Source organism: Acomys russatus, chromosome 19, assembly GCF_903995435.1.
Source record: "Acomys russatus chromosome 19, mAcoRus1.1, whole genome shotgun sequence".
Classification (NCBI taxonomy): domain Eukaryota; kingdom Metazoa; phylum Chordata; class Mammalia; order Rodentia; family Muridae; genus Acomys; species Acomys russatus.
The window spans coordinates 31,068,146-31,093,568 of record NC_067155.1 but is presented as its reverse complement, the minus strand read 5'-3'; the positions used below and the strand labels follow the sequence as shown (position 1 = coordinate 31,093,568).

Genomic DNA, 25,423 nt, shown 5'->3' with positions numbered 1-25,423 from the left:
AGACCTTACACTACCAACTGGGTCTATTCCAAGGAGTAGAATAGCTGGGTCTTGAGGAAGCCTTATTCCCAGTTTTCTGAGATAGCGCCAGATGGATTTCCAAAGTGGCTGTACTAGTTTGCATTCCCACCAGCAATGAAGGAGTGTTCCTCTTTCTCCACATCCTCGCCAGCATGGGGTGTCCCTTGAATTTTTGATCTTAGCCATACTGATGGGAATAAGATGGAATCTCAGAGTTGTTTTGATTTGCATTTCCCTGATGACTAAGGATGTTGAGCATTTCTTTAAGTGTTTCTCGGCCATTTGATATTCCTCTGTTGAGAATTCTCTGTTTAGTTCCAAGCCCCATTTCTCAATTGGGTTATTTGGTTTGGTGGTGTTTAATTTCTTGAGTTCTTTATATATTTTGGATATTAGACCTTTGTCAGATGTAGGATTGGTGAAGATCTTTTCCCAGTCTGTAGGTTGTTGCTTTCTTCTGTTGACAGTGTCTCCTGCCTTACAGAAGCTTCTCAGCCTCATGAGGTCCCATTTATTAATTGTTGACCTTAAGGCCTGGAGTGTTGGTGTTCTGTTCAAGAAGTTGTCTCCTATACCAATGTGTTCCAGGCTCTTCCCCACTTTTTCTTCTAACCAATTCACATGAACTCTGGTGCCCCATATTTGACCATGTCCCCTGGATGGGGAGGCCTGGTGGCACTCAGAGGAAGGATGGCAGGCTATCAAGAAGAGACTTGATACCCTATGAGCATATACAGGAGGAGGAGGTCCCCCTCAGTCACAGTCATAGGGGAGGGGAGTAGAGGGAAAGTGGGAGGGAGGGAGGAATGGGAGAATACAAGAGATGGGATAACAATTGAGATGTAATATGAACACATTAATTTAATATATAATAAAAAATAAAAACCTTCAAAGAACACCTCAATGACAAACCTATACTTTATGTAATAATTTTCTTCTCTGATGATGAAGTCTTATGTTCTCACATCAGAAAAAAATTAAAAAAAAGAAAGAAACAAATGGTCAACATCCTAAATCATCAGGGAAATGCAAATCAAAATGATGCTGAGATTCCATCATAATGGCGAACATAAAAATATTCAAGTGACAGCACATGTTGGTGAGGATATGGATAAAGAAAAACATTCCTTCATTGATGGTGGGAGTGCAAACTTGTACAACCATGTTGGAAATAAATGTGGTGCTTTCTCTGCAAACTGGGACTATCTCGGTCTCAAGAACCAAGTATATATCAGCATATACCTGAAAGATGCTCTACCAAACAACGACACGTGTTCAACTATGTTCATAGCATAGTTTATTCATAATAGTCAGAAACTAGAAACTGCCTACATGTCCTTCACCCAAAGAATGGATAAAGAATTTGTGGTATGCTGGGTGTCGTGGTGCATGTCTTTAATCCCAGCATTCCAGAGACAGAGGCAGGTGGTTCGCTGTGAGTTTGAGGCCACCCTGGTCTACAAAAGCAACAGAACAACCAAGGCTACACAGAGAAACCCTGTCTTGAAAAACCGAAAAACAAACAAACAAACAAAGAATTTGTGGTACATTTACACAATGGAATACGACTCAGCTTTATTAACATTAAATCTATGGATTTGCTACTGCTTTTAACAAGGACATCATGAAATTTGCAGGCGAATGGATGAAACTAGAAAAAAATATTGTTCTGAGTGATGTAATACAGACCTAGAAAGACGCACATGGAATGCACTCACTTATAAGTAAATTTTAGCCATATAGTGCAGGATAAACATACCACAATGCACAGACCCAAAGAAGTAAGTAACAAGGGGGACTCAAGGGGAGATGCGTAAATCTCACTGAGAAGCAGAAATAGAATAGACAATGAAAGTAGTTGAAGAGAGGAAACAAGGTAGAAGGAATGCCGAGAGAAATGTGAGTAGAGGCCAGACCTGGGGAGAGCAGGAACGGGAGGACAGACGGACTACAGAAAGAAGAGAAACTGTGGGCAGGGCCATCTCTGTGACAAACTGGAGAGCTAAGACAGGCTAGGCTTCTGGGAAGATATGGGGATGGGGATGATTCTAGTACCAGGAGTCATGCAGACTCAAGAGGACGCCCTCTAACTAGACAGGACTCTAGTAGAGGGAGGAAAACACCAACCCACCCATAAAAACTTCGACGCAAAATTTACTCTACCTACAAGATGTGCCAGGATGAAGACAGAGCAGAGATTGATGGAATGTCCAACCAATGCCTGGCCCAACCTGAGGCCCACCCAATGGGAGAGAGCCAACCCCTGACACTATTAACAATATTCTGCTATCCTCACAGACAGGAACCTTGGATAGCTGGCCTCTAAAAACTCCTCTCAGCAGCGGATCAAAACAGAGCCTGAGACATACAGCCAAACATGGGGCAAATCATATGGAGTCTTGTTGAACAGTGAGGGAAAGGATAGAAGGATCTGGAGGTGACAGGAGTCCCACAATAAGAACAACAGAGCCAACTAGCCAGGGCCTAAAGGGTCTCATGGAGATGGAAGCGCCAACCAAGGACCATCCATAGACTGGACTTAAGCCCCTTATACAGATGTAGCCAATGGGCATCTCAGGGCTCATGTAGGTTCCTTAGTAAGGGGAGTGGGGAATGTCTCTGACAGCGACTCTGTTGCCTGCTTTTTTGTTGTTTTCGTTTTTAGAGATGAGTTTCTCTGTGTAGCATTGGCTGTCCTGGATTTGCTTTATAGACTAGTCTAGTCTCAAACTCAGAGATCCATCTGCCTCCTCTGCCTCCTTACGTGCTGGAGTTATAGGAGCATAACACCACAACTGACTGTTGCCTGTGTTGGATCACTCTACCCCTGGCAGAGCTGCCTCCCCAGGCCACAGTGGAAGAAGTCTCACTCAGTTCTGATGTGATTTAATGAGCTGAGGTAGCTGGGTAGGAAGGGGACTCCCCCTTTTTTTTTTTTTTAGGAATAGGGGAGGGAGAAGAAGGAAGAAAGATGGAAGTTTTGACTGGGAGGAGAAGAAGGAAAAGGCTATTACAGCCAGGATATAAAGTGAATAAATAAATAAAAATTGAAAGATTTTAAAATTTAAAAAAAAAAAAAACTGGATACACTAAATCTGACAGAAGAGGAAGTAAGGAATATCTTTGAATGCATTAGTACAGGAGAAAACTTCCTGAAGAGAACATCAACAGCTCAGGCACTAAGATCAACAATTCATACATGAGATTTCATGAAACTGAAAAGCTTCTGGAAGGTAAAGGACACAATCAACAGGACAAAACGTCAGTGTATAGAATGGAAAAAGTCTTCACCAACCCTACATTCAATAGGCAGCTAGTATCCAAAATACATAAAGAACTCAAGAAATTAAACACCACCAAACCGAATAACCCAATTGAGAAACGGGGCTCTGAACTAAACAGAGAATTCTCAACAGAGGAGTATTGAATGGCAGAGAAACACTTAAAGAAATCCTCAACATCCTTAGTCATCAGGGAAATGCAAATCAAAATGACTCTGAGAGTCCATCTTACACCCATCACAATGGCTAAGATCAAAAACTCAAGTGACAGCACATGCTGGTAAGGATATGGAGAAAAGATAATACTCCTCCATTGCTGATGAAAGTACAAACATGTACAACCACAACCACTGTGGAAACCAATCTGGAGATTTCTCAGCAAATTGGGACTATATCTACATTAAGACCAAGATGTTGTTGTTATTTCAAACTCATGGCTTAATAAATGTTTATTATTAGGCTTATAGTTATTATGGTGGTATTTTCTAACCTGCTATCGATCAATAAAAGACACAGACATCTGTATATTTTTAGAATAGCCCTCACCTAAGGCATGGCAGATATTTCCTCCTGAGCTATCTTTACCTCCCAAACTTCCACACCATGCCATCTGTTTCTAATCATTTCTACTGGGCTACCTCCAATCAATTCATAATTCCATAAATACTCACTAATGTTCTCCATCGCCTCCAGCCATGCCAACCAGGCCATGTGTTCTCTCCACCCAACCAATCACTGCAGTTCATTTTCTCCTCCTCTGATACCTGTCCACTTCTTCCTCTAGTACCTTTCATCTTCTCAAGATCTTTCTCTCCAAGAGCCTGTGAAAATTGGCCACACCTACCCTATTCTGCTCCGCCCAGGTTTAGGCCTTTCAATCAGCCAAACAGGAATAATTCCTTAGGCAAGGCTAAACAGCAATACTTGGGGTACATGACAGTTTGTTTGTAAATAGTAAGAATCTCAGGGTGCAAGCAGTTAACAAATACAAAGAGCCAGGCCATACCCCAACACCCAGCTATATTATTCCTGGGCGTATACCCAAAAGACGCTCCACTACACCACAAGGACACTTGCTCAACTATGTTCATGGCAGCTTTATTCCTAATAGGCAGAAACTAGAAACAACCTAGATGTCCCTCAACCAAAGAATGGATACAGAAATTGTGGTACATTTACACAATGGAATATTACTCAGCTATTAAAAACAAGGACATCATGAAATTTGCAGGCAACTGGATGGAACTAAGAAAGATCATCTCGAGTGAGGTAACCCAGACTCAGAAAGACACACAAAGTAAGTGCTCACTTATAAGTGGATTTTATGCATATAGTACAGGATAAACATACTACAAATTCACAGACCCAAAGAAGATTAGTAACAAGGAGGACTCAAGGGAGGATGCTTAAATCTCACTCAGAAGGGGAAATAAAATAGACATCTGAAGAAGATAGTGGGAGGAAACTGGGTAAGAGAGGAGGTGGGGAAGGTAAGGAGGGTAGGGATCAGGTGTGGGGAAAGGAGGAGGGCTGGGAGAGAGAACTGAAATTTGGGAGGGGGGCATCTGTGAGACAGGGGAGGCACCAGGTAGTTTACGGTCCTGACTTTAGCTGACACTCTTAGCAGCGGGGAATGGGGTGGGGTGGGGGGGACGGGGTTAGGGAGAACAGAGCCTAAAATGGCCGACTTCTGTAACCAGGTGGGACTTGCAGTGAAAGGAGAGGGGCCCCAACCCACACACAAAACCTTTGACTCAGCCAATCGATGACTGGCCCAACTTGAGCTGCATGCCATGAGAAAGAGCCCAACAACTGACACTACTAATAACAGTCTGCAATTATTACAGGCAGGAGGCTAGCATAGCAAGCATCTGCGTGGCCTCACATAGCAACTGATGAGAACAGATGCAGAAACACACAGCCAAACATTAGGTGGAGCTGGAGGGACCTTGTTGAAGAGGGAGAGGAAGGATTGAAAGAGCCAGAGAGGACAAGGGTACCACAAGAAAACCTAGAAAATCAATTAACCTGGACACATAGGGGCCCACGGAGACTGAACCACCAACCAGAGAGCATCCACTGGACTGTTCTAGGTCCCCCACATATGCAACAGATGTACAGCTTGGTCCTCACGTGGTACCCCTAACAGCAGGAGGAGAGGCTGCCTCTGCCTCTGATGCTTGCCTTTGGATCCCTTTCCCCTAACTGGATAGCCTTGCCTAGCCTCAATAGAAGATGGGCCCAGTCCTATTTGATGTGCCAAGGCATGTTGAGTCTCATTGGAAGTCTCCCCGTCTCTGAGAAGAAAGGGAGGGAAAGCAGGGAGAAGGGAGGGGAGGGGAGAGGGAGGGGCATTTGAAGGAGAGGAGGGAGGGGAACTTCCTACCAGGATGTAAAGTAAATAAATCAATTAATGAAAAAAAAAAAAAAAAAAAAAAAAAAAAAGAAAGAAAGAAAGAAAGAAAGAAAAGAAAAGAAAAGAAAAGAAAGAGAAATACTATCAGCTGACCCACATCCTCATCCCTCATGACAATATGTTCATCGATAGCAGGAGGTACGAGTTTCCTGACAACAGACTGGTCAAGTGTTTCCAAGAAGACTTCGTCTCTGGAGCCCTCAGGAACTGCATGAAATCATGGCACCTGGGGCTAGAGACCATGAGTCTCAAACATATTTTCCATAGTGTGTGTGTGTGTGTGTGTGTGTGTGTGTGTGTGTGTGTGTGTGTGTTTAACATGAAAGCAGAACCTCAGGTGTGGAGCTCCAGGGAAGAAAGTTTTCCATAGCCCGCCCCCCAGGGCATATTAGAAAACGGAGTTGAAGGAGCCGTGGGAATAAGAATGGCCATCATAGTCAACCACGAAATTGGAATTTACCTGAATGGACACAAATACATGATATATATATAGGCTTTGAAAATTCAAACTCTACACAGACTGAGACTTTGCAGACACTTCTATGATGCCCCTTCTGACTTTTATGTTCCTGCTCCTGCAGTATTCCAGTTACGTTCGCTCCTTCGACCACTCTTACTGTGCCTCAAAGACAAAACCCAGTGTATACAAGGATGGAGATATGGTGGTTGCTGCATTCTTACCTCTCTTTACTATTGTCTTTGATTCCGTGACTGATAATCCAAGCAATGAGACGTACTATATTCAGTAAGTTCATGTTTTTATTTCTTCCTGCTTAATTTTCAAGATACGTAGTGCCTAGAGCTGCTATGTGTGCAAACAGCAGTGTTGTGCACACCCTCGATATCACTCTCTCCACTCCATATCCCAAGAACTGTGTCTATTTTATTCTTATTCTTTCCTTATACTAGTTTAGTGCTCCAAAACCAACAAAAGTATCCTCATTTCTTTCACAGTAACTTCTCCCTGAGGCTCAATTCTCTCCTTATTACTCCACTGTTTCTGCCCCTCTTCCAGCCTCTGTTGTCATTAAATTATATCCAAAAATATTGCCTAGAATCCCAATACAAGCCATTGGCGTGGACTCTGTACAACGAGCAACATGTAAAATTCTCTTCCTGGATAGGAAAGTATTTTTATTTTTGAGTTATTTGTATGTTATGGTTATTAAGCCTCTGTCAGATGTATAGATGGCAATGATTTTCTTGCTTTCTGGGCTGTTTCTTCACCTGGTTGATTACTCTGCAGAAGATTTCCGTTTTCTGAAGTCTCAGTTGTCATTTGTTGGCCTTAATTCTTGAGCAAACAGAATCCTTCCCTACAACTATATCATGGAGGGCACTGACTGTATTTTCTTCAGGCAGATTCAGTGTTTTAGGCTTGACGTTTAGGGCTTTAATCCATTCGAAGTTAGTTTTGGGGAAAGTTGATGTATACAGGGTTAATTTTATTCTTCTGCATGTGGACATCCAGTCTTCCCAGTGCGTTTCTTGAAGATGCTTTCTTTTCTTCCACGTTTGGTTTTTAGCATCTTGCTCAAATAGTACGTGGCTGAACTTACACGTGTTCATGTTTGGGATTTGATTTTGTTCCATTAGTCTCTATGCCTGTTTTGTGTCAATACCATGTTGTTTTGTTACTACGGTTCTCTAGATCTGGAATTGTAATCCCTCCAGCATCATACTTTTTTTTTTCAAGAATGTTTATGGTTTCCTCTTTCTTTATGTAGCCCCGGATGTCCTGAAACTAGCTCTGTAGACCAGGCTGGCCATGAACTCATGGCGATCTGCCTCCCTCTGCCTCCTTGAGTCCTGGGATTAAAGGCATGTAGCACCATGCCTGGCTGTTTGTGGTTTCATATGAAATTTTGGGTAGTTTTATTTTTCTGTGAAGAATGAGATGATATTTTGACTTGGATTGCATTGAATCTATAGATAGCTTTTAGTAGAGTGATCATGTTCACCATACTTGCACCAATTCATGAGCACTGCTTATCTTTTAATTTTCTCTCTCTCTCTCTCTCTCTCTCTCTCTCTCTCTTCAGAAGTTTAAACTTTCCATTGAAGAAATTCTTCATTTCTTTGGCTATGTTTATTCCTGGGTATTTTATTTTCCTTGAGCCTATTGGGAATGAGCATGTGTGCAGGTTTTCCTTCTCTGTATATTTTTTTTTCTTGGTGTATCAAAAAAGTTGTTGATTGTGTAAGTTGATCCTGCATTCTGTCACATTGCTGAATTTGATTATCTTTTTTTTTTTTCTGGTAGAATTTTTGGAATCTCTAAGTAACGATGTCATCTGTAAGTAACGATGGTTTGATTTCTTTCTTTGCTTATTTGTGTTTTCTTAATTTTCTACTTTGCCTCGTTGCTCCAGCCTGTACTTCGAACACAATATTTTTAAAAGAGTGGAGATTGGTAGCTAATTTCTGGCTAGTTTCTGCCTCCATGTAGGTTGATGATATTGCCTATAGGTTTTCTCATATATTTCTCTTGTTGTGCTGAGGTACATTCCCTCTTGCCCTCCACACTTTAGGGCCCTTATCACGAAATTATCTTGGGCAAAGGCTGTTTCTGCAGCTATTGAGACAATCATGTGATTTTTGTCTTTAATTTTATTTGTGTGATTTATTAAATTTATGGCATCTTTATCTGGTTTTTATATTAAAGTGATACTGGCTTTGTTAGAAGAAGGATGGAAGTGCCCATCTTGCTTCTTTTCTTCTTAATGATTTAAGAAGGGATGGTCTTTAAAAGGATCTGAAGGATTAAAGGTCTGGTAGAATTATGGTGTGATAATCCTGGCCCTGGACTTTTTAGGCTGAAGAATTTTTATTACTTTAGTAATATCATTTGTTATGGTACCATTTAGATTGTTGACTTCCTCTTGATTTAAGTTTTGTGGTTTGGCATAATCTGAAAACTCACCGTTTGAAAGCTTTTCCAGATAATAAAATACAGATTTTAAAAATACCCCTAATAACAGTATGAATTTCTTAGGTACACGGTATAATGTTTCCCTGTTTGTTCCTGATTCTTTAATTTTGACCTCCCTTTTTTATTTTGGTTAATTAGGCCAAGGGCCTATGAATCTTGTTCGTCTTCTCAAAGAACCAGATATTCAATTCACTGATTCTTTGTGTTGTTTTGTTTGTTTGTATTTGGTGATTTCTACTTTGATTTTTATAATTCTTGCCTTTGGCTGGCTCTGGATTTGATTGTTTTTTTTTTTCTTTTTCTTCAAATTTTCAGTTGTGTCATTAAACCACTTATTTATGTTCTTTCTTATTTTAATATACATACATAGAGCTGTAAATTTCCTTCACAGCCTTGCTTTCAATGTGTCCAGATGTTTGTTTGTGTTGTGTTTTTATTTTCATTTCATTCCAGGAAGTTCTTATTTAATTCTTAATTTCTTCTTTGACTCATTCATCGTATGAGTTGTTTAATCTTCACACGTTTGTATATTTGCTAGAGATATTTTGCTGTTGATTTTATTTTATTGCATTATGGTCATCTAGGAGATGAAGAGTGATTTTAATCTTTTTTATTTTGTAAAGATTTGTTTTGTGTTTCAGGGTGTTGTCTGTTTTAGAAAAGCACTGAGTAGAATGTGTATTACTGGGTGTTTGAGTAGAATATTCTAGCGATATCTGTTAAAGATATTTGATGTATGTCAAAAATTCTAATGTTTCTGTATTATGTATCTGGCTGACTTGTCTATTAGATAAAGTAAGGTATTGAAATCACCTATTATTAATGGATTGATGTTATCCTGTGTTTTCAAGTCTAGTAGCGCAATTTAATTAAAATGGATGTTCCAGACTTTTGTGAATATATATTTAGAATATTAATGCCTTCTGGGTTAACTCCTCTCTTTATTGGAATGAAGTATTCCTCTTCATCTCTTCTGATTAGTTTTAGTCTGAAGTCTATTTTGTGAGCTACTAGTCTAGCAATGCCTGTTTCCCTATGGGTCCCATTCGGTTGGAGTAATTTTGTCTACCCTTTTCATTTTTACTGGCACCCATCTTTAAAAATGAGATATGTCTCTTGACAACTGAAGATAGATGGACTTAGTTTCTGGATTCATGAAAAACAGTCTGTGACTTTTAATTGGATAATTGAAGCTGTTGGTATTTAATGGTATTGTTTTTCTATTGAAAATAGTTTTTTTTTTCATTCAGTATATTCTGATTATGGTTTTGCTTCCCCCAACTCCTCCCAGGACATCTCCACTTCCCTACACATCCAAATCTACACTGTTTCTTTCTCTCTTTCATTAGAAACCAAACAAGCATCTAAAATAATAATATAAGACCAAAAAAAGACAAAACAGAAAAAAAAGCCAAAAACAAAGTATAAGAAACATGTATAGACATAGAGATACATGCATTTGCCCACAAAGGAAATACATAAAAACAAAATTGGGAACACACACACACACACACACACACACATATTTCCAGACAAAGCATTACAAAACAAAAAACTCCTAAAATATAATTTGGGTTTATTTATGTTAGTTATTGACTGCTGGGCTTGAGACCTGACCCTAAGTATGGTTTGTACACTCAGTGAGACGCCATTGAGGGGAAAGAAGGATTTTCCTTTGAAATTAGTTATCAACTGGAGATAGCTTCTGGATTAAGGAACGGGTCTTATGTCTACTTCACCTTTCAGAGCTGGCTTAGACAGTCTCTGTGAATTCATATGTGTAGCAGTCCTGTTGTATTTAGAAGGACTTGTTTCCTTAGTGTCCTCCACCCCTTCTAGCTCTTAATGATCTTTCTACCTCCTCCTTCATATGGTTTCCTGAGCCCATGTGAAGGGATTTAATGGATACTTCCCACTTAGGACTGAGTGTTCAATAGTCACTATCTGCACATTTTCCAATTATAAGTATCTACATATATTCCCATCTGCTGCAGGAGGAAGCTTCTGCAATGACGACTGAACAAGACCCTGATCTATGAGTACAGCAGAATGTCATTCGGAATCATTTTATTGCTCTTTTTTTTTTTTTTTTTTTTTTGAGTAGTGTTTTGTTTTCACTTAGGTCCCCAGGCATATAAATCTCAGGTGCTTGGCCACCCAAGCAGCACTGAACACAGGTTCCATCTCATGGAGTAGGCCTTAGTCTAACCAGATATTGGTTAGTTATTCCCACAACTTTGTGCCACTATTACACCAGTATGTCTTACAGGAATATCACCACTGTAGATCACAGGTTTTCAGGAATATCACCACTGTAGATCACAGGTTTTCAGGAATATCACCACTGTAGATCACAGGTTTGCAGGAATATCACCACTGTAGATCACAGGTTTGCAGGAATATCACCACTGTAGATCACAGGTTTGCAGGAATATCACCACTGTAGATCACAGGTTTGCAAGAATATCACCACTGTAGATCACAGGTTTGCAGGAAGATCACCACTGTAGATCACAGGTTTGCAGGAATATCACCACTGTAGATCACAGGTTTGCAGGAATATCACCACTGTAGATCACAGGTTTGCAGGAATATCACCACTGTAGATCACAAGTTTGCAGGAATATCACCACTGTAGATCACAGGTTTGCAGGAATATCACCACTGTAGATCACAGGTTTGCAGGAATATCACCACTGTAGATCACAGGTTTGTAGTTGAGTTGACGTTTAGCTTTCTCTGCTGCTAGTATGTAGAGTACCTTCCAGAGTAGAGTACACGAACACTACTTGGTAGGAATGAGGGCTCTAGGTGGGCACCAGCTCAACTTCTCCTGAGTTGGGTCTAGAGGTTGGAAATGGCTTGGGTAAAATAAAGTAAGGCAGACAGAGGGAAGAAGGATTTGATGCTTGTTCCAAGCCTGGGCTGTGGAGGCAGATCTGTATGGACGGAAAGTTTGGATATGGTGTGGTATAGTCCCGCGGGTTCATGGATAGGTAAGGAGCATCATGGTCCAAGGCTTTTTTATGGTATAGGCATGGAAGGCCAGACTGTGCTGGTGCACTGGTTGTGAGACCCAGTCTAGATAGGGTAGTTTTGGAAAAGCCTTGGGTCAGGGGGTCATGGGAATTCATATTCCTTCCCTGAGGGAAGACATGGAAATTCCAGCTACATAGTGAAGTGATGTAGGTTGTAAAGAAAAGACCTGTGGGTGGTGGCAGATAGAGAAGGTCCTGGGAGAAGCCTAGAGCTTGGCTGAAATGCATGTGCACATGGCCATATTAGACCCAGACAAAGTATGTGGGACCCTCTAGAAGCCTAGAGACTGGCTGCTATGCAGGTGAGGGTAGCCAGACTGGAACAGACACTAGTGTGAGATCTATAATAAATCTGGCAGGTTGTCATAAAGGTATGATGGGGGAAATCTGTGGTACTGACCAGGATAGAACATGGAGCAAATTTTGGGAAGTCTGGACATCAAGTGGGTGGAGATTGTGTACGTGGGACCTGTAGATGGCTGCAGATGGGGCAAGTCCTCATCCATTTTTCAAATGTACTAATTTTATTCCGTTTCCTTTTGGAAGGTGTACATCTTCAAGTTTTGGGTATATTGGGTTAACATGACTGCATTAGATGTTCTACTAACAAATGGTAAATGTAGAATTTCATTTTAAAAAACTAGCAGTTGAGTAGCGCTCTTATGTGAAGTAATGGATGCTAGTAAAAGTTGCTTGTATCCCTCATCAGACTCTAGCATTGCTTGCCAACGTTCCACCCTCTATTTCTCACCACCTTCGGTTCAATGTGCCACAGTAGTGGCTGTCTCCAGACCTCTATATTGGAAATCTTCTCCATTCCTGAAAAGAACAAGTTTGTTAAAGACAGTAGCTGAGAAGGCTATAACCAAACTTCTTGTCCATTCAAGATTCCTCTGTTGTGAATTCTTTATTCAGCTCTGTACCCCCTTTTTAATTGGGTTATTTGGTTTGTTAGCATCCAGTTTTCACATTCATTCTGTGAGCCTGTGTCATTTTATTGGAGAGTTGAGCCCATTGATGTTGAAAGATATTAATAACAAACGATTGTTAATTCCTGTTATCTTAGTGTTGATGGTGATTTTGAGAGAGAGAGAGAGAGAGAGAGAGAGAGAGAGAGAGAGAGAGAGAGAATGTGTGTGTGTGTGTGTTTCCATTCTTTTGGTTTTGCTGGTGTGAAGTTATTTATTTTCTGTATTTCCTTGGGTTGGAGTTTTCCTTCTAATATCTTCTCTAGAGGTGTATTTGTGGATAGATATTGTTTAAATTTTGTTTTGTTATGGAATGTCTTGTTTTCTCCATCTATGGTGATAAAAGTTTTGCTAGGTATAATAGTTTGGGCTGTCTTCTATGGTCACTTTGAGACTGCAAGAAATATGCCTCGGCCCTTCTGGCTTTTAGAGTCTCTGTTGAGAAATCTGATGTAATTCTGATAGGTCTGCCTTTATATGTTACTTGGCCCTTTTCCCTTGTAGCTTTTAATATTATTTCTGTTCTGTACATTTGGTGTTTTGGTTATTATGTGGCAGGAGAAATTTCATTACTAGTCCAATATATTTGGAATTCTATAAGATTCTTGTACATTTATAAGCATCTGTTTCTTTAGGTTAGGGAAATTTTCTTCTATGACTTTGTTGAAAATATTTTCTGGGCCTTTGAGCTAGGAATCTTTTCCTTCTATTCCTGCTGTTCTTAGGTTTGGCCTTTTCATAGAGTCCCAGATGTCCTGGTTATTTCATGTCAGGAACTTCTCAGATTTAACATTTTCTCTGATCAATGTATCAGTTTCATCAGTTGTATCTTCTACACCTCAGATTCTCTCTTCCATCTCTTGTATTCTGTTGGTGATGCTTGCATCTGCAGTTCCTGTTCTCTTTCCTAGGTTTTCAATCTCCAGGACTCTCTCAGTTTGTGTTTTCTTTATTGTTTCTATTTCCAATTTCAAGTCCTAAACATTTTCTTCAACTGTTTCATTGGTTGTTCTTGGCTTTCTTTAAGGGATTTACTCATTTCCTCCATTTTTTGTTTCTCTTTTCCTTTCTTTAAGGTATTTATTCATTTCTTTTTAAAGGATCTTTATCATCTTCTAAAGTTGGTTTGAAGGTCTTTTTCTTGTGCTTCAGCTGTGTTGAAACATTTGGGAGTTGTTATAGGAGGATAACTGGGCCATGGCGGTGACATACTGCCCTGGTTATTGTTGGTTGTGTTCTTTTTTTTTTTTTTTTTTTTTTTTTTTTTTTTTTTTTTTTTAACAATAAACACCTTTATTACATGAGCTAGGAATGGTTTATTTGCCTTTCCGGGCTTTGATCTTCCTCAGATAGAACTCCAGCTCCTTGCCCTCTAGCACATAGCCGTCCACTCGGCCACACTGGCCTGGTCTTGAGACAATACAAGGGAGAAGCTTGCCCTGCTGGAACTGCTCCTCCAGAAGACTGCTGGTTTTGGCGTTCTTTTTCCTCTCATCGTATTTCTTCTGAATTTTCTTTGATCGTTTTTTGTTTAAAATCTCTTCCTCCTCAGGAGTCAGCTTGCTCCCCTTCTTGCGGCCCAGGGGCAGTGCGTAGTGGGACTTGTACCACTGCCGGCGCAGGGTCTTGGTGCGCACAAGCTCGTTACTGGATGCATTGTAGACAACATCAATGATCCTTGTTTTACGAGTACAACACTCAGAGCCCCAGGAAAAGTTCCCCACATCCAATCTCAGGGCATGGTACTTCTTATTGCCTCCTCGAACTCGGACTGTGTGTATGCGACGAGGGCCAGTCTTACTGTTGGCGGGGAATGTCCTGGCTCATACTTCCGCTTCTTGTACAGCTTTCTCTTACTCCCGGTCTTGCAGCGCTTGTGCCAGTTGTCCTGAGAGATGCCCCAACGCTTGGCTCTGGCTGGAAAGAGCAGGCTGTTGGTTGTGTTCTTATGCTGGCATTTAGGCATTGGGGTTTGTGGTGATTATAAGTCTAAGTGGCAATTTGGGGGTTTGTCTTTATTGATGGGGGTTTTGTTTCTGTTGTCTACTTTCTTTCTGATCTTCTGGCCTGTATGGCCTATAGTTAAGCAGAGAGTCTCCACCTGAGTTAGGGGCTAAATTTCTAATGGCTATCATGGTCTCTTGATAAACAGGAGGTCTCTGCTGCGATTGAGAGCAGGAATTTTTAATTTTTATTTTTTATTTAAATAATTTATTCAGATTACATCTCGATTGTTGTCCCCTCACTTGTATCTTCCCTTTCCCCCTCGCTCCTTCTTTCACCCTATTCCCCTCCCCTAGGCCTGTGACAGAAGGGGACCTCCTCCCGGCCATATGATCACAGCCTGTCAGGTCTCATCTGGGTAGTCTGCTTCCCCTTTCTCTGAGTGCTACCAGACCTCCCCACCAAGGGGAAGTGGTCAAATAGGTGGCACCAGAGTTCATGTCAGAGTCAGTCCCCACTCTCCACACAGCTGTGTAGAATGCAGTGTCCATTGACTAGATCTGAACAGGGTGTATAGGTTTACTGCACGCATTGTCCTTGGTTGATACGGTAGTTTGTGTATGCCCCCAGGTCCACATCCGCCATCCTTGGTGATCTTATTGTAGGCTTTCAGGGCCCACTAGGTCCTTTTATTTCCCCATTCTCCCATATCTCTCTCACCTGGAGTCCCAATGGCAAGTCCAGCATCTGTCCCAATGCCCTGCTGAGTGACAAGTCTCAGAGGACATCCATGGTGGGCTAGTATACGATTATAAGTGAGTATATACCATGTGCATCTTTCTGGGTCTTGGTTAAATCATTCAGGATGATCATTTCTAGTTCCATCCATTTGCCTGCAAATTTCAAGATTTCCTTGTTTTTAATGGCTGAGTAGTATTCCATAGTGTAAATGTACCACAGTTTCTTCATCCGTTCTTCGATTGAGGGACATCTACATTGTTTCCAGATTCTGGCTATCATTGAATAAGGCTGCTATGAATATAGCTGAGTAAATGTCCTTGTTGGGTGGTGGAACATCTTTCAGGTATGTTCCAAGGCATGGAATAGCTAGGCTTGAGGTAGCCTTATTCCAAGTTTTCGAGAAAACACCAGATTGATTTCCAAAGTGGTTGTACAAGTTTGTACTCCCACCAGCAATGAAGGAGTGTTCCCCCTTTCTCCATATCCTTGCCAGCATGTGCTGCCACTTGAATTTTTGATCTTAGCCATTCTGATGAGTGTAAGATGGAATCTCAGAGTGGTTTTGATTTGCATTTCTCTAATGACTAAGGACATTGAGCATTTCTTTAAGTGTTTCTCAGCCATTCGATATCCCTCTGTTGAGAATTTCCTGTTTAGCTCTAAACGTCAGTTTCTTAATTGGGTTATTTGGTTTGGTGCTCTTTAATTTCTTGAGTTCTTTATATATTTTGGATATTAGCCCTTTGTCAGATGTAGGGTTGGTGAAGATCTTTTCCCAGTCTGTAGGCTGTCACTTTGCTCTGTTGACAATGTCCTCTGCCTTACAGGAGCTTCTCAGCCTCATGAGATCCCACTTATTAATTGTTGGTCTTAGAGCCTGGGCTGTTGTTGTTCTGTTCAGGAAGTTGTCTCCTGTGCCAATGAGTCCAAGGCTCTTCTCCACTTTTTTCTTCTAACCGATTTAGTGTGTCTGGTCTTATGTTGAGGTCTTTAATCCACTTGTACTTGAGTTTTGCACATGGTGATAAATATGGATCTACTTGCACTTTTCTATATGTAGATATCCAGTTAGACCAGCACCATTTGTTGAAGATGCTATCCTTTTTCCATTGTATAGATTTGGCTTCTGTGTCAAAAAGCAAGTGTCCAAAGGTGTGTAGTTTTATTTCTGGGTCTTTGATTTGATTCCATTGATCAACCAGCCTATTGCTATGCCAATACCATGCTGTTTTAATTACTGTTCCTCTATAGTATAGCTTTAAATCAGGGATTGAGACTGCTCCAGAGGATCTTTTATTGTATAGGATTGTTTTAGCTATTCTGGGTTTTTTTGTTTTTCCATATGAAGTTGAGAATTGATCTTTCCAGGTCTTTAAGAAGTTGTGTAGGTATTTTGATACAGATTGCATTGAATCTGTAGATTGCTTTTGGTAAAATGGCCATTTTTACTATGTTAATTCTCCCGATCCATCTTCTGATATTGTCTCCAATTTCTTTCTTCAGAGACTCAAAGTTTTTTTCATACAAGTCTTTCACTTACTTGGTTAGAGTTACACATAGATACTTTATATTACTTGTGGCTAATGTGAAGGATATAGTTTCCCTTATTTATTTCTCAATATGATTGCCATTTGTATAGAGGAGGGCTACTGACATTTTTGTGTTGATTTTGTATCCATCCACTCTTCTGAAGGTGTTTATCAACTGTAGGGGTTCTCTGGTGGAATTTTGGGGGTCACTTATGTACATTATCATATCATCTGTGAATAGGAATAATTTGACCTCCTTCCTTTCCAATATGGATCCCCTTGACCTCTTTTTGTTGTCCTATTGCTCTAGCTAGAACTTCAAGAACTATATTGAAGAACTATGGAGAGAGTGGGCAGCCTTGTCTAGTCCCCGATTTTAGTGGAATTTCCTTGAGTTTCTCTCCGTTTAATTTGATGTTGGCTATTGGCTTGCTGTATATTGCTTTATTATGTTTAGGTAGATTTCTTGAATCCCTGAGTGCAGGAATTCTAACAACCTGCAAAGCCTCAGATCCACCAGGGATTCTCTGCCAGAGTTGGAGGCTGGAATATGGCAACACTGAGGATAGGACAGGGGAGGCTGGGGATAGTGTTGGGGTATCACAGTGATGATAGAGGAATGTCTGAGTCTGGAAGGCCAGTTCTGGTGGCTGGTGTGGCCTTTAGCTTTGCAGTGAGTATTGAATCCTTTTGAGGGATAAGGCATGATGGGGGCTAGACTGAGGATATAGTGAGTGGCCTACCTGGCTTTCTGGAAGGCATGGCCTGTTGGTGGTCAGACAGTGTCTGCCCGAGGGAAACTGGAGAGTTGGGGAGGCCTGAAGATGAGTAGCTGATATATGAGATTTGTAATTGGACAAGAGATATTTGTCCAAGGGAGCCAAGAGAGTAGGGTTAGGTGAATAGACGGGCAGTCTACTTGGTTTTCTGGTAGGCGGGGCCTGGGTTGTGGCTGTGGGTGTCTGCCTAAGGTAACAGAGAGAGTGGAGGGGCTCCTGTGGGCTGTTGTCCTGCTTGATTTTCTATATATCCTGTGGTTTAACAAGGGTTATGTCTACCTGAGAGAGAATAGAGAATATGCGAAGTGTATGGGTGGCTTGCCTGGCTGGTCTTCTGGCCAGTGAGGCCTGTGGTTGGGAAGACGTGTTTGACAGAGGGACATAAGAGAATGGAGCAGGATTCATGGGTGGGGCCCTCCTGGTCTTTTGAAAAGCCTGGCCTGTTGTTGACAGTATGTATCTTGCCAAGGAACCTGGGAGAGAAAGGTTAGATTTGCGTTCGTGAGGACGATATGGTCTTCTTGCTAGTTTGGCCTGTGGTTGGGTAGGGGGTGTGGCTTGTGCTTGGCATGGATTGTGTATGCCAGATGGACCTGAGAGAGTAGGGAAGGTTTGCAGGAGAACAACTTATTTCTCAAAGAATAAGTTTAAAATCTTAATTATAAATATATGTAAATAAAGCAATCAAGACTCACACCACTGGGAGTCATGCGTTGTCTGCAGACTCTAGCTTATCTAGAAAAGCCCCCTGGAAAGGCTGGCATGGCTCTGTGAATATCTATTGCATACCAGTCTCTAGCCCTTTTCTGTCTTCTCATTAGCCTTCCAAACGGGAATGAAGTAAATATTATCCCTGGAAACACTGGGTCATTCAGAGTTCAGTTCCAACCCTTGGAATGACATTATAAATGTTTTCCCCAGCTCTTCAGTTTCTGTAGAAACTGGGATAGAACAGGGATTTGCTGGACAACAATATGTCATTTCAAGAAGTTGTGGCATTCAAGGGTATGGATGCACATCTTACAAAAAAAGGAACAGAGATAACTGAACTCTATTCAGAGGTCTCTACGAAGAAGTTACATTAGAAAATGATGGAAATATAGTTTCGCTGGGCAACCTTCTCCATATTCCCACAAATCAAATTCGTTGAATGTCTGTCCAGCCCCTGGGTCCTATTCAGGCAAGTGTTTCCTCTAGAGAAACAGTGGATTCCTTACAGTTAGTGTTTCTAAGAGATAGCCCAGAAATTGGTTTTGCATCTGTGATGCAAAAAAACAAAACAAAACGTAAAAAAACAAAACAAAACAAAAAAAACCCTCCTTTTTAGCCAGACATGGTGGTACACGCCTATAATCCCAGCACTCAGAGAGGCAGAGGCAGATGGATCTCTGTAAGTTTCATGCCAGCATGGTTTACAAAGCAAGTCCAGGACGCCAAGGCTACACAGAGAAATCCTATGTCAAAAAAGAAAAGAAAAAAGAAAAAAGGAAAAGAAAAGAAAAGAAAGAAAGAAAGAAAGAGAAAAAAAAGAAAGGAAGGAAGAAAAAGACAGAGACAGAGAAAAGAAACTCCTTTACCACAAATTGGTTGTGCTGGTTTGAATAAAATGGCTTTCCGTGGCTCCAAAGGAAGTGTATCCTTTTTGGAGTAGACGTGGCCTTGTTGAAGAAAGAGTTATCACTGGGGGTGGGACTTGCGGTTGCAGAAGCTCAACACAGGCCCACTATCCTGCTGCCTGCCAGTGCAAATGTAGACCTCTGAGCACCTTCTCCTGTACCATGTCTGCCTGCCTGCATGTCACCATGCTTCCTCCCACGACGATAATAGACTAAACCACTGAACAGTAAGAAAGCCACAATTAAATGCTTGCCTTTAGAAGAATTGCTATTATAATGGCATCTATTCACCGCATTAAAACCCTAACTAAGACAGAAGTTGGTCCCGGTGTCTGGGGTATTGTGCTGATGGGCCTGACCACTCTTTTATTTGAAGGAATGTGGGGTTTGGGACCACGGATAAGAAAAGGAGTTGAAAAGTTTAAGTGGGAGTCTGTGCATACTAGTAGGAGTGTAGAAGGCAGTGAGTAGTACAGTGGATGATTTGAACTTTGGGGGTTCTGCTCAAGAGGTTTCAGAGGAGAAAAATATTTGTATGTGGTCTGTATGGAGCTGCTCTTGTGATATTTTGGCTAAGAATGTGGCTGTGGTTCTCCAAAAAGTCTGCCTGAGGCTAAATTAAAGAGGTTGGGTTTTTTTTGGTTTTTTGTTTTGTTTTGTTTTGTTTTTTTGTTTTGCATTAGTTCCATTGGCAGACAAAAATCTCAAAACTGCCTAGTATTGACTTGTCATGTGGTTATCAGTGTTCACTCTTATGCAGATCTACAATGAAAAGAAGAAAAACTGAGCAAGGAAAAAAAATATAAAATATACAGCTTGAAGAGAAAAGGATCACCAGAAGTGGAATGGAGCTAACTACTTTGTTCAAGGAAATAAACAGGTTAAAGGAAAGCCTGGCATTAAATGAAATAAAGGGAACAATGACCTCAGGGCAAATATGACCCAGCTAAGCTTCAAACTTGTAAAAGGGAATTAAAGTAAAGCTTGAGGCCAGATGTGGTAGTGGACACTTTTAACCCCAGCACTGGGAAGGCAGGGCCAGGTGGCTCTCTGAGTTTGAGGCCAACCTGGTCTACAAATTGAAGTCCAGGACAGGTAAGCTTAGGCAGTGAAGGAAACCACCCTAACCAGAAAGCTAGTGAAAATTTATTTGAATGGGTTGGCCATGTTCCAGCCCCAGCAAGCAGCAGAACTTGGCAGCTTAAGTCCCATGCTAGCCAAATACACAGGAAAGGGGCCATGAAATCTCCCTTCATGTCTAAGGAAAGCCACAGAAAGCAGCCACATATCAGGAATGTCCCTACATGCAGGTTCAGAGAGGCCACTGTGTGAGGCACTAAAGAGGAAGCCTAGATTACCTTGGCGATCCAAAACTGTTAGAGACGCCAGTAGACATATACACGATCGACACCTATTATAATATGACCGTAAGCGTATGGGAGGGCAGGAAGTGGAATGTGGTGTTTTGAATGAAAATAGCCCCGATAGGACCATAGCAAGTGGTACTATTAGCAGATGTTGCCTTGTTGAAGCACATGTGGACTTGTCGAAGGTATTCGTCACTGAGGGTGGGCTTTGAGCTTTCAGAAGCTCGAGACGGGCCCAGTGTCACTCGCTCTTCCTTCTAATTCAGATGTAAAATACTTGGCTGCTTCTCCAGCACAATGTCTGTCTACCTACATGCCACCATGCGTCCAGCCAACTAAACCTTTGAACCTTTTAGGAAGTTGTAATTAGATGCTCCCCTTTGTAAGAGTTGCCATAGTCACGGCATCTACGGACAGCAATAAAACCCCAACTAAGACATGAGGGAGATATTTAGTCAAATTCAGGGCTCATTTAGCATGTAAGAATTCACAGCAAAGGAAGTCACATCTGCGCTCACTGTCCATAAAGTCTTCGGTCATAAGCTCAGTGTTAGAGAACTCATATCAAAGACAGCCCCTCTGAATACAATAAGTATTGGGAAGATTTTGTAGCGCTAAATTTTTATTTGGCTTTAGCATATCCATACCAGAATGTATTAAATGTGATCTATTCTTTTGATTTTTTTTTCCATACCATAGTCATAATTGAGTAATTTGTACTAGGGTAAAATAAATGAATAAATGAATATAGAAAAGCTATCAACCAAAGAAGCTACCTCATTAGAATGGTGTCTGATTCATACCCTGCAGAAAGTCTATGAATTCAATGAATATTTATGTATATGAAGATATTAAGCTGTACCAAATATTTATTCAATATCAATATATACTTAAGGGAATTTGAGTATAGTAAGTGTGACAATTTTTCAGTGGATGTTCACCTATCATAATCAAAATGTATCAGATGAGAATATGGATTAATACAAATGAGAAAAATCATAGTATTTATACCAGATGAGACTGATAAAACAAAAACAGTAAAATTTGCTATTATGCTTCAAACTTTATACAACATCAAAGTACTGAAGAGAAAATTTTCATATGTGTAATGTTCATATATAGTCCCAGTATTTCAGTGTAGATTAATACAATCTGAAAGAAAGAGGAATAAAGACAGAACAGAGGGAGGGAGGAAGAAATCTACATGTGTCCTGCTAGGCCCTCAATTGCTTTTCTAAGTTGGGCTATAAGAAAGATTTCCCATGATTTTCTACCCTCTTCCTTTGTGTTTGCCCTCCTTTCTACACATACTCTGTAACTCTTGCTAGTTATTTTTATCTTGCCTATAATCACATTTCCTTTCAATGTCAAAATATTGATCTATATGTTAATCACAAAAATGTGCTTCACAGACCTCAACTCCAGGTACTACAGATGCCCAGCTCCTATGAACTAAAATCTGACATTTATTCTGAATTTCCCCCCAAGCCCGTGCTTCCCACCAGCTTCTCTGAGATAGCTAATGACTGAATGTTGCCTCTGGGATTTCACAAGTATTCTAATCTCATTTACGGAACTCCACTTTCATTACCAGATAATACATACCTAAAAAGCACATTATTATTTCCATTCAAAAGTTATATACTTTAAAAATGCAACATTATGAAGATACGAGCATCTAACCCATAAAAGTAATTCTATTGCATACAAAAATAATAGTCCTGGTTTGAATGTTTCCCCGTGCTAATATTTCTTTTTCATTACCATGATAAAATACCATAACAAAAACAAGTTAAGGGAAAGGAGTTAGATAAGGCAGCAGGAAGAAAAATCACAATGGCAGAAGCGGAAATTTGCCTGGTCACATGTGTCTTCATTCAGAAAACAAGAGATTGGACAGGAACTGAAGCCAAACTATGAAGCTAAGGGCCTTTCCCCAGTGGCATACTTTCTCTGGTGAGGCTCAACCTCCTGAAAGTTCCACACCCTTCATTTATAATGTCATCAACTGAGAACAGAATGTTCACATATACGAGCATATGGGAGCTATTTGACATTCAAACCACAAGGACCCTAAATACTCTTGTGTCTTCTGTGCAGGTTAAATTTAAAGAACTACCAGATTGTTCTGGCGATGGTTTTTGCCATTGAGGAGATCAACAGGAACCCCCATCTTTTGCCCAATGTGTCTCTGGGATATGATATCTATAATGTCCTGTTCAATGAATGGTGGACATTAGACAGATGCATTACATGGATGTCAGGGCCCAAGAAATATGTGCCTAACTACACATGTAGGAAAGAAATGAACTCGGTTGCAGTACTCACAGGAGTGTCATGGATAATATCTGCCCATATAGGGACACTGCTGGAACTCTACAAATATCCACAGGTGAGAATGACTGGAGTGGAGAGAAATAAAACCACTTATAGTTCAGTGCCATTCCAAGGCGCCGAAAGAAGGTGAGAGAAAACTATGCTTATGCATCTGACAGTGTTTACAATCCCAAAGAGTAAGTATTTGGCAACTTAGTGATCTACTCACATTTTGTTTGTCTAGACAGAGAAAATGAAAAGGCTAGAGCAGTGATTACCTGAAACTCTTGAGTGATGAGGAACTTTCTAGAAAAGCTCACAGAAGTCCAATACCAACCGCTTAATGGTTTGATGGTCTAGAGAAGTAGCTTTCTGGGTAAAGGGATTGATTCACAAGCATCTGAACCTGAGGTTGGTTCTCAGGCACTCACATAAAATCCGCCCGTGGCAGTATACAACTGTAGCGTCGGCTCTGGTATAGCATAGACGTGTGAGTCCCTTGGGCTCATAAAATAGATAGGGTAATCAAAACAGTGACAAATGTTTTATGCGTCCTCCTCCTAATTCTGGTCTCTACCTTCTTTCTCTTTTAGCTAACCATTGGGCATTTTGATCCTAACCTAAACAATCATGAGCAGTTTCCTGACCTTTATCAAATGGCCTCCAAGGACATGTCTCTGGCCCGCGGCATTGTCTCCCTGTTGAATTACTTCCATTGGAATTGGGTGGGGTTGATCATGTCTGAACAAATAGGTGTACAGACACTCTCAGACTTGAGGGCAGAAATGGACAGAAACAGAATATGTGTGGCTTTTGTGGAAATGATTCCAGTCAGCAAAGTATCCTATTCACCGAACAGCCAGCTAAATCCTATACCAGTTCTGACATCATCGGCAAATGTGGTCATTGCCTATGGTGACAGTGATTTTCTCAGAGGCTTCCTGTTTTATTTAAGACAAACTTTGGTTACAAGGAAAGTCTGGATCATGAACTCGGAGTGGGATGGTATCATCCGTTCAAAGCATTTCATGGTACACTCATTCCATGGGAGCCTCATTTTCTCTCATCACCACAAAGAAATCTCTGGCTTCAGAGATTTTATCCAAACGGTTCATCCTTCCAAATACCCAGAAGATTTTTACCTTACAAAGGTTTGGTTCAATTTTTTTAACTGCTCATTTGCTGATGACTGTAATACACTGGAGAACTGTCTGCCTAATGCTTCCTTGCACGAATCACCTGGGAGCTCTTTTGATATGGTCATGACTGAGTACGCTTACAATATGTACAATGCTGTGTATGCTGTGGCCCACAGCCTTCATGAAATGCTTCTTCATCAAGTAGAAGCAAAGCCAATAAGAAAGGCAAAAGGGCTGGTATTTTCAGCCTGGAAGGTAATGTGTCTCTCATTACATTGCTCATAACATTAGCAATGTGATTTCCTAAATGTATTCTTTAGGAAGACACACTACGTATCTTAGGCTCTTTAAGAGCACAAAATAAACTACTTATAATATTGACAAAGGGGTAAGTCAAGACCTGTACAGAAATGGTTTAAAAAAAAAACCAAAGTGTCTATGGAAAGAAGGAAGTATGCTCTAAATCCACATCAGTGTTCTGTGTTGTCATATCAATGATTTCTATATTTAAAAAATACAGAAAGTATGTAGTCTTGTAGGCCCTATGGCAGGCAGTTGAGACTCTGGAGGTTAGAACTGATGGAGGAAAATACAGTGCCTATATATACAGAATCATACAACTTGGGAAAATGAGTTTGTGGAGACAAACTGTAGGAAGAAACCAGTTGAAAGCATTATATGTAAGTGTGTCAAGCTATGGAGACGAGGCTTCAGAAGAAAAGGAAGTGACTGATCTGACCGAAGACGAGCTACTTATGCACAGGACTACCATAGCATGAAGCAAAGCCTGTGGGAGCAGACTGGGCAATGGAGACGGCTGAAAGGTAGGGTGCCCTGGTATATAAGTCTACAACATGCACTGAAGACTTCAGAAGATGTGGGTGGTGGAGCTGGTCCAGGGTAGGGTGTTCTCACTCAGATGGCTACCTTGATTTCAACAAAAGCAACGACCAGCCAGGAGTGTGCTGAACATTGGACATTGACTGTTATTGGAAATAGAAGCTGACTCTCAGGAAAAAAAATTAGGGATAAAATTTGTCCTCAATACTAATCCCACAAAGGAAAATTACTCTTCAGCCCCTACTGGGACTTAATCCTCCTGTCTTGAATTGTAAATGCTTGTAGTAGAAGAAATATGTGAGTTGAATTAAAAAAAAAAAAAAAAAAAAAAACTTTTACTCAATCAACGAACTAACTCCTAATGTACAAACCCCAATACAGAAACAAAAATATGAAAGAATAAAAGGTAATTCATCTCCTCCAAAAATGTACAGTAACTTCAACAATAATTCTTAACATTAATAATCCCAATTCTGCAATAAACAGATAAAGACTA

General features: G+C 40.7%; 2 protein-coding genes and 1 pseudogene across 2 annotated transcripts in view; 2 read left to right on the top strand and 1 right to left on the bottom strand.

Annotated features, from left to right (window-relative positions):
• LOC127203988 (zinc finger protein 721-like) overlaps nt 1-25,423 on the top strand; it is a 1,570,727-nt gene that overhangs the window by 694,364 nt on the left and 850,940 nt on the right.
• The window catches only part of LOC127202957 (vomeronasal type-2 receptor 116-like), a 44,883-nt gene continuing 25,720 nt past the window's right edge, over nt 6,261-25,423 (top strand). The window contains exons 1-3 of the mRNA XM_051161794.1: nt 6,261-6,463; nt 22,733-23,024; nt 23,542-24,342. Coding sequence (XP_051017751.1) covers nt 6,261-6,463; nt 22,733-23,024; nt 23,542-24,342 — 1,296 coding nt within the window. The remainder of the gene's footprint in view (nt 6,464-22,732; nt 23,025-23,541; nt 24,343-25,423) is intronic.
• On the bottom strand, nt 13,942-14,622 carry LOC127202959 (40S ribosomal protein S8-like; annotated as a pseudogene).